This window comes from Sinocyclocheilus rhinocerous, unplaced genomic scaffold, assembly GCF_001515625.1.
Source record: "Sinocyclocheilus rhinocerous isolate Xijiao unplaced genomic scaffold, SAMN03320098_v1.1 scaffold196, whole genome shotgun sequence".
In the NCBI taxonomy this organism is placed as follows: domain Eukaryota; kingdom Metazoa; phylum Chordata; class Actinopteri; order Cypriniformes; family Cyprinidae; genus Sinocyclocheilus; species Sinocyclocheilus rhinocerous.
In genome coordinates, this window is record NW_015633546.1 from 933056 (window position 1) to 947747 (window position 14692).

The 14692-nt window shown below is 38.7% G+C and overlaps 1 protein-coding gene across 2 annotated transcripts in view; it reads left to right on the plus strand.

The window, feature by feature from the left end:
• Positions 1 to 5047: 5047 nt before the first annotated feature.
• Positions 5048 to 14692, plus strand: part of LOC107744437 (GAS2-like protein 1) — a 43751-nt gene continuing 34106 nt past the window's right edge. For both annotated transcript variants that reach the window (XM_016558089.1, XM_016558086.1), the window contains exon 1: positions 5048 to 6375. In XM_016558089.1, the coding sequence (XP_016413575.1) occupies positions 5689 to 6375 (687 nt within the window). In that variant the 5' untranslated portion in view covers positions 5048 to 5688. The remainder of the gene's footprint in view (positions 6376 to 14692) is intronic.

A 14692-nucleotide genomic window follows, 5' to 3' on the forward strand; every position in this document is an offset into this window, starting at 1 on the left:
TTTTTTTTTTTTCAGTACAACATTGTGGTTTTAGTTAAACCTTTAGGTTGCTTTTTTTTATGCAATAATGGCCCTTTTTTCTTTTTAAAGATACTCAGTTGCCCTGTAGTCACCATTTTTGGGGATGTCCGTCTTGCATGTCTCTCTATGTAACTATGTACTTTGTTTTTAAAAAAAAATTAAATTTTTCCACCTCCAATCATTTAGCTGTTTGATTCTTTTTTTTCACACTGTGGTTTTTGCTTACTGAAGTTGGCAGCAATTATTACTTCATACGTGCCATCTATTCATGTCCATATTAGTTAATAGGGGGTTACAGCCTCCTGTTAATTCATGCTTTAAGCTCTTAAAGCTGTTCCAAAAGGATGTTTTAACACCGCAAGACAACATTTATCTGTAAATCTAATAACATGCACTACCCTTATGAATAGGTGCCATTCAGACTTTAACCATTAGGTGTCTCGTTCTAGTTTCAATCACTGCCATGTGCATGATAGAGCAGATTTATCTGCTGAATACCAAGTAAAATGATGCCAGCTCTGTTATCAGAGCATAACTCAGCCTCCATTAGAGCCTCTTGATGAACATTGGTGTATCTGAATCTATGAATCGATCATAAGTAAATTGTTTTGTTTTGTTTTCTCAAATGCTGTGCAACATTTTTCAGACATGAGCAGTTACTGTAGGGTAATTTTTAAGTCCAATTTTGGAGGTGGAAATGTCAAGCTGTGCAGAGTGTTTCTATTAAAACAAATGCTGCAGTGTGTTTTCTGCTCTGACGTTTAATTGTTCTATAACAGCACGAGTTGAAACTGTGGTCTCCTATAAAACTCAAGACCGTTATCAACATTTTACTTCATCTGAAAAGCATCTGGCATGTGTTCACCATGAGCCCGTGTTGAATCATTGCTCTTGTTAATTGAAGTGTTGGCAGGAGCTGACAGGATGATGCTTGTACCAGCTTTGGAGCCTTTTTGCAAACCCCATCTTAAGTTCTTATCTAATTACACTCAGAAATTGAATTAAGCAAAGGTAATTCTCAGTCATAAAATATTTCAAAGCATAGAATGGATAGTGTTTCATTTCAGTTTCACTCACTGATGCCTTTTTAATGGACATCTTGGAGCCAAATGCTCACTTGCTGGAGAGCTGTGGAATGAACTGGTTTGTGTGTGTTCACAGAAAAGCTGATTCATCCAGGCCTCGAAGAATGATCTCATTCCTTCTCTCGCTGTGTGTCCTCCCCTCTGTCTAGCTCTCTTAAAGAAACAACCCACGCTTTTCAAATCAAAACAAGGGCCTCCCTTTGGCTGCACGGCTGCTGTTGGAATCACACACTGCAGTAGTCCGGGCCGAGCTATTGAAGTGCACACTGCCAGAGCAGGAAGTAAAACAAAAGAAAATAAAAACATTTCCATTATGCTCTCAGATCCCATGTTAGGGTATCATGCAGACAAGAAAGTGTGAATAAAAGCTCAACGATGCACAAAAGCTACCATAATGTCTTATGGTTGGTCTGCTGTTATGTTTAGAGGAGAGTGGGTGTGATTTAAATCTGCAGTTGGCTTGTTTGGTGATGTACGGCAAAAACATCCAAGCAAAAGTGACTCTTAAAATAGGATGACACTAGGGAGGGAAGCTGGACACTTGAGTTTTCCTCATAAGGATAATTTCTGATCCACTAGCATTAACATTCCAATACATGAGTGAGACACATTCGGAAGGATTGTATTAAACCATGACATTTAGATACTCCTATTTCAATCATTTTGTCTTCTCATTCACAGCATGTGCCCTAGTGTGGCTTTGACCTATGATTGTTAAGAGTTGAGTTTCTGAAGACAGACTTTCAGTTGTCCTACAGCCATTGAACTTAGTGTTTAATGGAGACGAATGAGCGCTGATTAACATCATGATGATGTCCTCATGTCTGTCTTTTGTCTGCCTATTCAGAATGGTCCCTTTCATTTGCTGATGACCAAGACCATTGGCAGAGTCGTGCGAATGAGCCTGGACTAAAGTTTTGGAGCCCAAACAGGAACCTGTTGGATAACCACATTAATTTAATTTGACAGACTTGATTAAAGTTTGGCAATGAGAGTTTTTGGGAATGTGGATCAAACAAAGATTGACATTACTGAGCAATGGAGCAGATAAAGTGGCAAACACTTTTGTAAAAAGTAAGTTTTCTCACTGATTGATGATCAAAAAGAGATTATCTTTAAAGTTCTACAGTGTTCTTTACAGGAGTACAGCAAGATTTTTTTTTTTTTAAGTTTATATATGACACCCAAACACACAACAAATGTTTATTTCACGGCCCTCAAAAATTAAAATATATAATCAAATATTTTATATATAATCAGTGACTTAATATCGACGTTTTACCGTTGCACATGGCAACATACCGGCGCTACTTGCACGTCTCAAAAATTACTCCGCGGTTTCGCATTTTAAGTAACGCGAGTAACGTTTGTGCAGCAAACATCGGTCAGACTCGGAGCAACAATGAACAGGTAGTAAAAGCTAAGAGCTGGTTGGAATTGTATCTAAATATGTTTCCTAACAAGTCACCAAATGGTTTGAATTGCAGATAGAAATATATAAAATAATATTTTACGTAAATGGACTATTTTTAGCGGAAGCTTTAAGGTAATGTAAACAACATAATATGTATAACAATAATAATAATTACTAAATAAATCAAAATTTAATGTCATTGCATTTATTTATTTGGTAAATGGTTGTATAAATAAGCGGGATAGTGTAGTCAATCGGTCATCATGGTACAATAGGCCTTCCCTCCACTTTGCGTCGCCTGACTGTACATTATCCTTATATTGACCCTGCCACAGTTTATCACATGAAGGTAGTATGTTTAATTACACACATCACAGTTAATTTGAGTTGAGTGATTGATGTAAACAGACGGGCAGCGCGTGCAAACAGACTACTGCGGTCAGGCCAGCCTCCACTTTGAAAAACACGGTCATTTTAGCCGCCACGTTATTTTGTGGTGGGCGCATATACTACTCGTTACGGTAATAGCGTGTAAAAACCCAGATCAGACGAAAAGTGATCTTTGTCTTTCATTTATTGAGCCAGTTTCCCTGTAAATGATGAATGAATGAATGAATTAAAAAAGGTCGGATATGAATGACATAAACAAATAAATAAATAAATAAATAATTTTAAAAAGGTCCTATATTATATATAAATCAATAAATTAATTCAGGTCTAAAAAGGTCTGATATGAAAGATAAATAAATAAAAAGTTTTAAAAACGGTCTGATACCATGAAAATTAATTTGAGTTATAATTACATGTAGAATTTCCAAGTAATATGAAAACAGCTGTCTGATGAAAAATAACAAAATAAAAGCCTTTTAAAAAAGTTTCACATTAGATAAACAGTACACCAGCATGTCATTCCCCCAATGTCAGGACTGTCTGATGTCCTCATATATGACCAGTTTGTCTTTGATTTCAGATAGCTCTAAAAAGAAAACTCCCTGTTTTCACAAACCAGTTTCAATTCAGATTGACAGCCCACTACCCCAGGGTGTCACTCAGCCAGATTCAGGACTGGCTGATGTTGCATTACATAATAAAAGCCCTACAAAAACTCATATATGACCAGTTTTGTCTGAATTCAGATAGCTCTAAAAAGGAAACTCCCTGTTTCCACAAACCAGTTTCAGTTCAGATTGACAGTCCACTACCCCAGGGTGTCCCTCAGCCAGTTTCAGGACTGTCTGATGTTGCATTACAAACTAAAAGCCCTCCAAAAACTCATATATGACCAGTTTTGTCTTTGATTTGGATAGCTCTAAAAAGGAAACTCCCTATTTCCACAGACTAATTTCAATTTAGATTAATAGTCCAGTACCCCAGGGTGTTCCTCAGCCAGTTTCAGGACGATCTGATGTTGCATTACATAATAAAAGCCCTCCAAAAACTCTTATATGACCAGTTTTGTCTTTGATTTTGAATTGCTCTAAAAAACTGCACAGACCAGTTTTAATTCAGATTGACAGTCTGTGGAAACTGAGTTTTCTTTTTAGAGCAATTCAAAATCAAAGACAAAACTGGTCATATATGAGTTTTTGGAGGGATTTTATTATGTAATGCAACATCAGCCAGTCCTGAATCTGACTGAGTGACACCCTGGGGTAGTGGACTGTCAATCTGAATTGAAACTGGTTTGTGAAAACAGGGAGTTTTCTTTTTAGAGCTATCTGAAATCAAAGACAAACTGGTCATATATGAGGACATCAGACAGTCCTGACATTGGGGGAATGACATGCTGGTGTACTGTTTATCTAAAGTGAAACTTTTTTGGGGAAACAGGGAGTTTTCTTTTTATAACTATGTGAATTTACAGATAAAAAATAATTTTTTGCAAGTTTTTAAAAGGCTTTTATTTTGTTATTTCTCATCAGACAGCTGTTTTCATATTACTTGGCAATATGAATGTAATATAACTCGACAAATACATTTTCATGTTATCAGACCGTTTTTTTTTACTTTTGATTGATTTTATCTTTCATATCAGACCTTTTTAAATTAATTAATGAATTAATTAATTTATTTAATATAGGACCTTTTTAAATTTATTTATTTATGTCAGTCATATCAGACCTTTTTTAATTCATTCATGCATTAATTCATTCATCATTGACAGAGAAACTGGCTCAATAAATGAAAGCCAAAGATCACTTTTCGTCTGATCTGGGTTTTATACAGTCTATGAATTTAACACGCTATTACCGTAACAATAGTATATGCGCCCACCACAAAATAACGTGGCGGCTAGGATGACCATGTTTTCAAAGTGGAGGCTGGCTTGACCGCAGTAACATATTGCATGATCAAAGTCGCACTGATTAAACCTGATTTTTTTTCCGAACTGTGAAGCAATCACAGGATCCCTGTTCCCACCAACGAACATGCAAATTGAAGATATGATAAGCAAAAGCAACATCCTCGTTTCTATTTTCGCTCGACTGCACAACAGTAACTTTTTGAATAAAAATGATCGATATCAACCGAATGTCAGATGCAAATTTGAACGGTTTGGCCGTTGGTAGCTGTCTGGGCAACTGAAATAAAGGGAATGCACAGGGATAAAGTTGCCGTTGATCCTCTAATAATGAGATGTAACTCAATGTATAAGCCACTGCATCTCGACGCTTTGTGCAGGAGGCGGCGCATAGGACGGTCGCATCATTTCCAACCGACGAAGATTATTATTAAAGTGCCCCAGTAGACCGGGTCTGCCTTCCTGCCTCGACGTCCTCCGAATAAACGAATGAATAAACAAGGCGTTGCGGAGCGCTGTTAGCCAATGTGGATGCTCCTCATGCACAACGATAGCGCGTCGAGCGCAATAGTATGTCGTCGAGCTGTCATGTACTGATAATCGTCCTGTTTCTGTTTGGCTCCGGACTTCCATAGGGGGAACGAGTAATCGTTATGTGGTCATTGAAGGAGGCGGGTATCTCACCGACATCCGGAATCCATCGCGGAATCCCACAGCTGTACCGCGGCGCTGCGAGTCACAGCGGCCCGCTTTAGGAGCTCCTACCGCGCGTCGTTATGCCATTCCCAACGCTGTTTATGGAGGATCGCTGTACGAGACAGTCGTGCGTCATTTCGTGCCTTGATTGATACGCGTTTTCCCGTAATATGGCCGATCAGAGCAACATTCAATCCGCCGCCTCCAAAAGCATCAGGCCGTTCAAATCCAGCGAGGAATACCTGTATGCCATGAAGGAGGATCTGGCTGAATGGCTGAACACGCTGTACGATCTGGACATCACGGCGGACACTTTTATGGAGGGTCTGGAGACCGGCTGCGCGCTCTGCCGGCATGCAAACAACGTGAACCGCGCCGCCCACGAATTCAAGACGAAGTATCCAGATGCGGCGCTTTCGCTGCGGATACCCAGCAAGGACGTAGTCTTCCAGTCGAGGAACGTCATACCGGGCTCGTTTTTGGCACGAGACAACGTGTCCAACTTCATCGGCTGGTGCAGGCAGGAGCTCTGGATCAAAGATGTGCTCATGTTCGAGACCAACGACCTGGTGGAGAGGTGCAACGAGAAAAACTTCGTGCTGTGCCTGCTGGAGGTGGCTCGCCGGGGGACCAAATTTGGCATGCTGGCCCCCATGTTGATTCAACTCGAGGAGGAGATCGAGGAGGAGATACGGGACCAGGAGAACCTGACGGAGGCTCTGGGGGAGTCGCAGAGCCCGCCGAGCAGGACGTACAGCCGCAAGGAGAGCATCGGCGAGCCCGACCCAGAGCTGCTGGCCCGCTGGCAGCAGCAGCAGAAGAGAGTTCTGCTGGAAATGCGCAACCTGGACGAGCTGGTGAGTTTGACAGGTGTAGGGTCTCAGACAGGCGCATAATAATAGCAACTGGTGGGTTATTAATAATCTGGTTAGATGGTGTTCAGCTTAAAAAAACTTTTTAATAGTTAAAACATCCTTCATGTCAGAACTCAGAAATGTATGTAATGTGTCATGGAAAGTTCTGGTGTCAGTGTTATTTATATGGACCAGAAATGGCGTAGGCTAACAAAGGTTACCTCGTTCAGTGCTTCTACATACAGTAGATATAAGTGGATTTTCTGTCAACTCTTGACTTGCACTGAATTCAACTTTTACCTTCAATGGCTTTTCAGTACATCTCAAATGTCAGCCATGGAAGAACAACCCAATGCATCTCATTAAACGAATACATTAAACATGGGACAAAATATGGCTTCACCTAACATAAAAATAGCAACATTTATGCTTTGAAATTATTACTAGAATGTTCTTCTGGCACAATGAACACCAAAGTACTATTTATTTTCATTTTATTTTTATTTGAATGGCTACCCTATTTAGATAACTTTGCAGTTTCTTTGTCATATAGAAATAAATTAGACACTCATTTAACATTTAAAAATTATTTTGTTGTTTTAAGTAATTGTGACTTAATTCTTTTGTCACAACCATGTGTCAAATCATTAATAACTAATGAAGAAAATTAGTTTGAAACCATATAAATTAATTTATATAAATATTAACCATTTGTCAAATCCCCCATAACCAATTAAGAAAAATAGTTTGAAACCATCTAAATTAATTTATTGAAGTGAATGCCAGATTTGTAAAAAAAAAAAAAAAAAAAAAATTAATATTAACCATGTGTCAAAGCCCTCATAACTAATGAAGGAAATTAGTTTGAAACCATCTAAATTCATTAATTGAACCATCTAAATTAATTTACTGAAGTGAATGCCAGATTTGTTAAATATTTATAATTTGTAATCATGATTTTCTTATGGTTTCAGCCCATATTGAGTGAAAACATCTTTTGTGAGAAAATGTAAGCAGGAGGTTTCATCCAAACATACATCTGACCCTGCTGATTGGATTGCTTTTATTTGTTCAGTTTTGTAACCTGTTTCATCCCACTGATTCAGTGATTGACATTATCTGGTCTTGAGAGTGGATCTTTGTATTTGTGTGTGTGCTGGATGAAAGGTCAGAAAGTGTGTGATTTGTATTGGTGTGTTACATCTGAGTCTGCACATTTTCTTTTACCCTGGTCATGAGGAATGCTGACCATCCATGCCATATCTCGCATATGTGTGTTCTTGAGAGTGAAAGGTTGTTCCTTAAAGGAACACTCCACTATTTTTGAAAATAGGCTCATTTTCCAACTCCCCTAGAGTTAAACAGTTGAGTTTTACCGTTTTCGAATCCATTCAGCCGATCTCCGGGTCTGGCGGTAGCACTTTTAGCTTAGCTTAGCATAGATAATTGAATCTGATTAGACCGTTAGCAATCGAAATTTTTCCTATTTAAAGGTGACCTATTATGCCCCTTTTTACAAGATGTAAAATAAGTCTCTGATGTCCCCAGAGTGTGTATGTGAAGTTTTAGCTCAAAATACCCTACAGATAATTTTTTATAGCTTGTTGAAATTGCCATTTTTAGGGTATGAGCCAAAATGCGCTGTTTTTTGTGTTTGTCCCTTTAAATGAAAACGAGCTTCCATCCTTCAGGAGCAACTTTTGTGCAAAACCTGCTTTATACTGACCCTCATTCACAAAGCAGTCCGCTGTAAAATGATTCGTGTAGACATAAACGAATTTCGGTAGTGTTGAGGGAGCATTTTCTTCGAAAACAAAATTAATCCACCTCGTCTTCAGCGGCTCAGATTTCGGGAGTAAATGGAGAGAGCTATGTGGATTAATACATCCAGCAACAGAACACCTAAACCGCTTGGGAGACATTCTCGTCAGTGCAGCAATGGCGGACTGTGTACAACTCGCTGTGAACTCGCTCAGGGCGGTTCTACGTTAAAACGGCAGTGTCTGTCAACATTCGTGGGTGGGGCCTGTGGCTAATGTGACGTCACATTAGCACCAATGCTAAAAATAAGCCATTGGGAGACACTACTTATTATTTATGGGGATAAAATATGGGTGGATTTTTATCATTATAGGGTGGTTGTGTACACACACTGCTTCTGTCAGTCTTAGCACACAATGTAACTACAGAAGAGTCAAGTTTTAAATAGGAAAAATATAGAAACTCTTTGGTCATTTTTGAGCGAGATGCTAATGGTCTAATCAGATTCAATGATCTATGCTAAGCTAAGCTAAAAGTGCTACCGCCAGACCCGGAGATCGGCTGAATGGATTCGAAAACTGTAAAACTCAACTGTTTAACTCTAGGGGATTTATTTTCAAAAATAGTGGAGTGTTCCTTTAAGGACCAGAGATATTGGATTCTGGTCTGTGTTGGGAAGTTAGTGAGATAGTTGAATACTTAAATGAACACATCATTCTTATTTGATTTATTAGCTTATTTGCCACAGCCGCAAATATTGCTGTTTCAGAAAGATGTTTCTTCAGTTTGCACTGTGCTTTTGCTAGTCCCGATAGTCTGCTCTCACCCGATTATTCTGACATCAAAATGTTTAGGGAACAACAGGGGGAAATTTGCAATCTCCCACAAGCTCTGGTGCACAGGGACTTAATTTGACTGCGTCCCAGTTACTGTGTGCCACTGGACAGCTGTGGTTATTTCCCTCTAAAAGTCCCTCTCTTCACTTTTATCATCACTTTTCACATTTATGCTCTGATCAGCAATGTAAATTTCACCACTTAAGTCCACCAACTGTCAACATCATCCTAAAGATCAATATTTAAAGAATTAAGTTGTCAGTGTTGGTCCATCATAGAAACAGTAGTGAGCCCTTGTGAGCGTGTAAGCACCTTTTTCCCTGAGCGTGAACTGCTAGCATCAGCATGAGTTGAGGCAGGGTGAAGAAACCGTGAACGTCAGGTGCTGTTACATCAGGAACTCATTCCATACAGGTTGTTAGCATTTTTTACTGAATGTAAGCCTAATGTATACGGGCAGTGATTTATCTGGCACAGTAGACACTTTGATTTGTCCCCTTGTACGGTTGACCTTGTCTGGATCATCTAACACAGCCGCTCATCTTATCTCACAAGCCATGTTGCTGAACAGAGCAGCTGGTTTTGTCCTGCAGAGACAGGGTGGATTCAGTGACAGGCAGCAAGTCCAAACATTAGATCACCCTGAAGCTCCAGGACACACTGGAGCACTCAGCAGAATTTGTCTAATCAAACACTCTCTCTCATCTTGTCTGCTTTAATATATTGCTCTTTGAGATTAACTGCCCTTTGTAATTATGCGATTTCTCACAGGCTTTGTTCTCTGACAGGCAAGTTTGGACATATCTTTGTTTTGATTCATTTAGAGTTGCCATATTTTAGAGATATGTCATGCAGATACGTATGACTGGTTTGTGGGTAAATTATACTTCCACACAAATACATTCAGACTTCCTCTCTTTCTATATATAAAGCTTGTTGTTTCATTGTTTCAGGCAATTTGATAATGCGGAAGTTCTGTGTGATTGTTGTTTCAAGTGTCATGATTTCTTTCCATCATGACACTTGCTTTTGTGCTTTCTTGATTTAGTTAATAAAACACTGTAAAAGAAGTCAAGTAAACTTAAAAAGTTGGGAATGCTCAATATATCAGTAGTGTATGAGTTCTCTGATGATGTAATTGATTTGTAACTTTTATTTGTATCAGTCCATATTGGATATATATCAGCCAATATTTGTTATTTAATTCTGTATTCTCCTTTTCACACGTTTTTACATTTAGTTTCATGTTTTGACATCATGTAACACTTACTTATGGTTAATATTAAATAACAGTTAAATGTAATTGTTAGCATTCATTTTTTATGCGTTTCATGCGTTCATTTTTGGGCAAACTATCCCTTTAATAATATTATTTAACTAAATCTATTTGACTACATTAGATTACACCAGCAAAAGTCATTTTAAAGGGATAGTTCACCCAAAAATGAAAATTAGCCCATTATTTACTCACCCTCAAGCCATCCTAGGCATATATGACTTCCTTTTTTCAGATGAATCCAGTCAGAGTTATATTAAAAATTGTCTTTGATCTTCTAAGCTGTTTAATGCCACTCAGCGGGTGTTGCAGTGCATCAGTTCAAAAGAAGTGAAATAAAGCGCATCCATCCATAATAAAAAGTGCCTCACATCTGCGCTTCCGCGTTTGTCACTTCAGAGCGGCGCATGCGCAACGCAGACGTCCTACGTCATCCGCCCGGAGCTGCTTCCGTGTACAACAGTGAACGCAAGCTAGATTAAATTGATTATTTTTCTTACAAAAATGCATCGATTCGCTACAGGAGGCCTTTGTTCACCCCCCGGAGCCGTGTGAGGCACTTTTTTTATGGATGGATGCGCTTTATTTCACTTCTTTTGGACTGATGAACTGCAGCACCCGCTGACTGCCGTTAAACAGCTTAGAAGATCAAAGACAATTTTTAATATAACGCCGACTGGATTCGTTTGAAAGAACAAAGTCATATACACCTAGGATGCCTTGAGGGTGAGTAATTCATGGGCTAATTTTCACTTTTGGGTGAACTAACCCTTTAATGGTCAGATAAGGTAAAATGATCTCCAACACTCTGACAACTCACATTATGGTCCCTAATTCTATCATTCTTGCCTTGATTATAAAGTAATTTTTTCACAGTTTTTGTGAGTGCTGTCCATATGAATGTGTGGTGTAATCCAGTCTACTAATTTTTATGTTTTGGATTTAGTTTGAGGATTTTAGCTTGGTCAGTTGGTTATTTTAGATTTTAATAATACATACAAACATCAAAGTCACTGTCCAAATGAAAGATTCATGATTGTAAAGTAAAACGATGACCATGAGGATTATTCTACTTTGATCTTGTATTTCTTAAAGAGATTTCTGTGGAAACAGGATAGAAGACTTTTGTGGATGTGCTCGGATTTAGTATTGGTAATCCTATTCATCCCTGTGGAATATGCCTGATCCTCACCGTCCATTAGTTCCTCACACATCCTCCTTCTGAAATAACATTCATGCTGCATGAGGAAAAGCAGAAGTGTCTCAGAGATATGAGTGTATTTGAATTACACAGCTATAGTTCCTCTTGATTTTCTTTGTTACAGAAACACTGATACAAATACTCCTCTGCACCTTTCCTTCTAATGCCTTACTCATCTCTGGTGAGTTTGGCTGGAATTTTCCACTGTTGGACAGCGTGGGGGAGACAGGGCCACTGCTTCCCCCTGTGTAATGTTATTTAGTACAGCCTATTCTTGCTAAAATGTCTAGTCACAAAAATGTATCCGTATAGTCACTCTAACACTGTAGAACCCAACCCAAAGTTGAGAGAGAGACAGTTTTGCTCTGTCTGCTTTCTCAGCCCATTTGTCATTTGTTTGTGTAACTTCTGTCTCCGTGCATTACATCACTCGTCATATAGTTGCACATACCCTTGGCTACTCAGAATGCTTTAAATAGAAGTGTAATATAACATACACTTCCGTAGGATGTTAAAGTCTCTTATGCTCACCAAGGCTGCGTTTATTTGATCAAAAATAAATTGACAAATAAACAAATTGTGAAATATTATTAGTTTTTTTCCTGTGTATATTTGAAATTGTAATTTATTCCTATGATGGCAAAGCTGAATTTTCAGCAGCCATTACTCCAGTCTTCAGTGTCACATGATCCTTCAGAAATGATTCAGTTTAATCAAAATGTTGCTGTTGATTTAATCAAAGAATGTAGCAAACAGGAGAACAAAATACTAGTGCACTGATTTTTATTTATTTATTTTTTGCACATGCTCTCATGAACACAGACAGACAAACAGCAGACAGAAATACCCCATGAAATGACTTTAAGGCACATGACCAGAAGGATGCCCTACAATTTCTAAGACATCAGTGGTGTTATACTTTATCTAACAGACTGTCTTTCTCTCTTTCTCCCCCTCTCTCTCCCCACACCCCGAGGCCTTGACATTCTGCTTCATGGTCTTGTCAATAATGCACAGCCCCGTTATTCTCTCTTTTTTGTTTCTCAAACATGCACATGCATGAGTACACTACAGTACACACACACACGCACACACAGTCTTTGCCCAGAGCTAAGGAGAAAAGGACAGAGAGAACACACTGCTTGATGGTGCAGTGCAGTATGGCTGCACTTCTCATTATAACCCAGACATGAAAATATAGCTCAAATCATGTGGTTTGTTGAGAAGTGTGCTGTTGTACCAGTAAGCAACCATTCAGAACATCTTAGCAACCAACTAGCAATACCCTGCTATTGCAAGCACAACTATGATGTTCTGCAGAAAATATAAAATGATCATTATCTTGCTGAAAGTGCTTGCAGGGTTTTGACCACACATATGCTGCCCCATGTTCGTTGAGCTCATGGATCGAAATTGAGAGATTTATGGAGGTATCTGCAATTCCCTAAAGGCTGAAGGGAACATGAGGCCAGGGAAAGAGAGAGGGAGATATAGCCGTGAGGTAGAGGTGAATTGAAGGACAATGATAGCGGGAGAGAGGCTGATATCACAGAGAGGTGGGGTCGAGGAAAACAGAAAGCTTTGCAGCTAAAGAAATGGAAAAAACATGCAGTTGAGTAGAGAGAGTAAATGAAAGATGTGTGGGGGCGAGAGAGAAGAAATAAGAGCAGAGAGAGAAACAGAACAGAGGTGAGCTGAGGACAGAATAACAAGAACAAGATGGATGGAGAATAAAGAGAGCAGCGTAAAGAGTGAGGGCAGCTGGGGTGATGTGTTGCTCAGTGAACCTCATGGCAAGGACATCATTGTGCATTTTCAAATTAGCTTAATTTTAAAACTGCTCTCAGATTTATTTTACACTGTAGTAATTTACACTTGTAAAATACAATAAAAACAGTAATATTGTAAAATACAACAGCTTAAAAAATATATATATTTTAATATATTTAAAAATGTAACTATTTGTGATCGCAAAGGTACATTTTTACCAGCTATATTACTCCAGTCTTCAATTTCACATGATCCTTCAGAAATCATTCCAATATGCTGATTTGGTGTCTTTTTTTTAAATTATTATTTTAGCAAAGTATTATTTGGATTGTCACACAGCTATAGGAATAGAAAAGTGTGAAAAAAACAGCATTTACTTATATGCATCCTTGCTAAATAAAGCTACAGTTAGCAAACTATAATAAATATAGCAACTGACAGAAAAGAAAAGACGCTATCTGTATTTAAACAGAAATCATAGTCATTGCAAACAAGATTGCACATTGCACACAAAGTACATTTGTAAGAGAATGAAGAGTCCTCTGCTATTTTCTACCAGTCATTGCGGGTTCATCTCTGATATCAGTAAAAGTAACCGTACTGGCATCACACAATAGACTGCTGTTTTCATTTACTTGCATTATTGGTGTTAATGTAATTTATGAAAATCTAAGGTCATTGTATTATTTGGAAAAAATGAGCTCTAGCAAAATAAAGCCTGCTCAAGCCTTCTTACTTGCACCATCAAACCAAGCTTCACTCTGCGTCTTAGTTTGAGTTTGCAATAATAACTCTGCCTTATGCTTTACTGCATGTTGTATTCAGAGAAGAGCAGGCGACAGTTTGCCAGAAGTGCCTGTACTGTACAGACTGCTACACCCACCTCTAATGGATTTTACACCAGAGAGATAGACACAGAGAGAGAGACAGGAAAAGTAGGTCATGGCAGTTTGTGCTGGGTCAGAATCACACAAGCTGAGGCTTCACTGTGAGAGAATGTCTCTCACTCTCTCTCTCTCTCTCTCTGCCTCTGAGTATTTCCCATATGAACTCATCTGTAGTCTTTTCTCTTTTTATGGTCATGCTGATTTATGCATTCAATTCTGGCTGCCATAAGTCATGTATCTTTCCGTGGTGGGCTGCAGTACTTCTCTATTAACAGAACTAGCAGATTGGGCCATATATGTCATTTCATACAGCACACCTGTCTATGTTCAGCTTTTGTTTGTGTGCACGCATGTGTGTATACATTCATGTGAAACTGAGCGTGTGTGCACCCGTGTCTGTGGTGGCTGAGTGGTTTCTTAACTCTGTTGGGGGCTGATGGGGTCACAGCATGGATGCCTTTCCTATTACAGTATGTGTTTGAATCACCTGCAAAATTGTTAATATGAGCTATTGTTGTATTTTGAACATGCACAATGGTAATGCATACATTTTTTGTCATTCTTTGTATATATTTTATTTTAAGATATA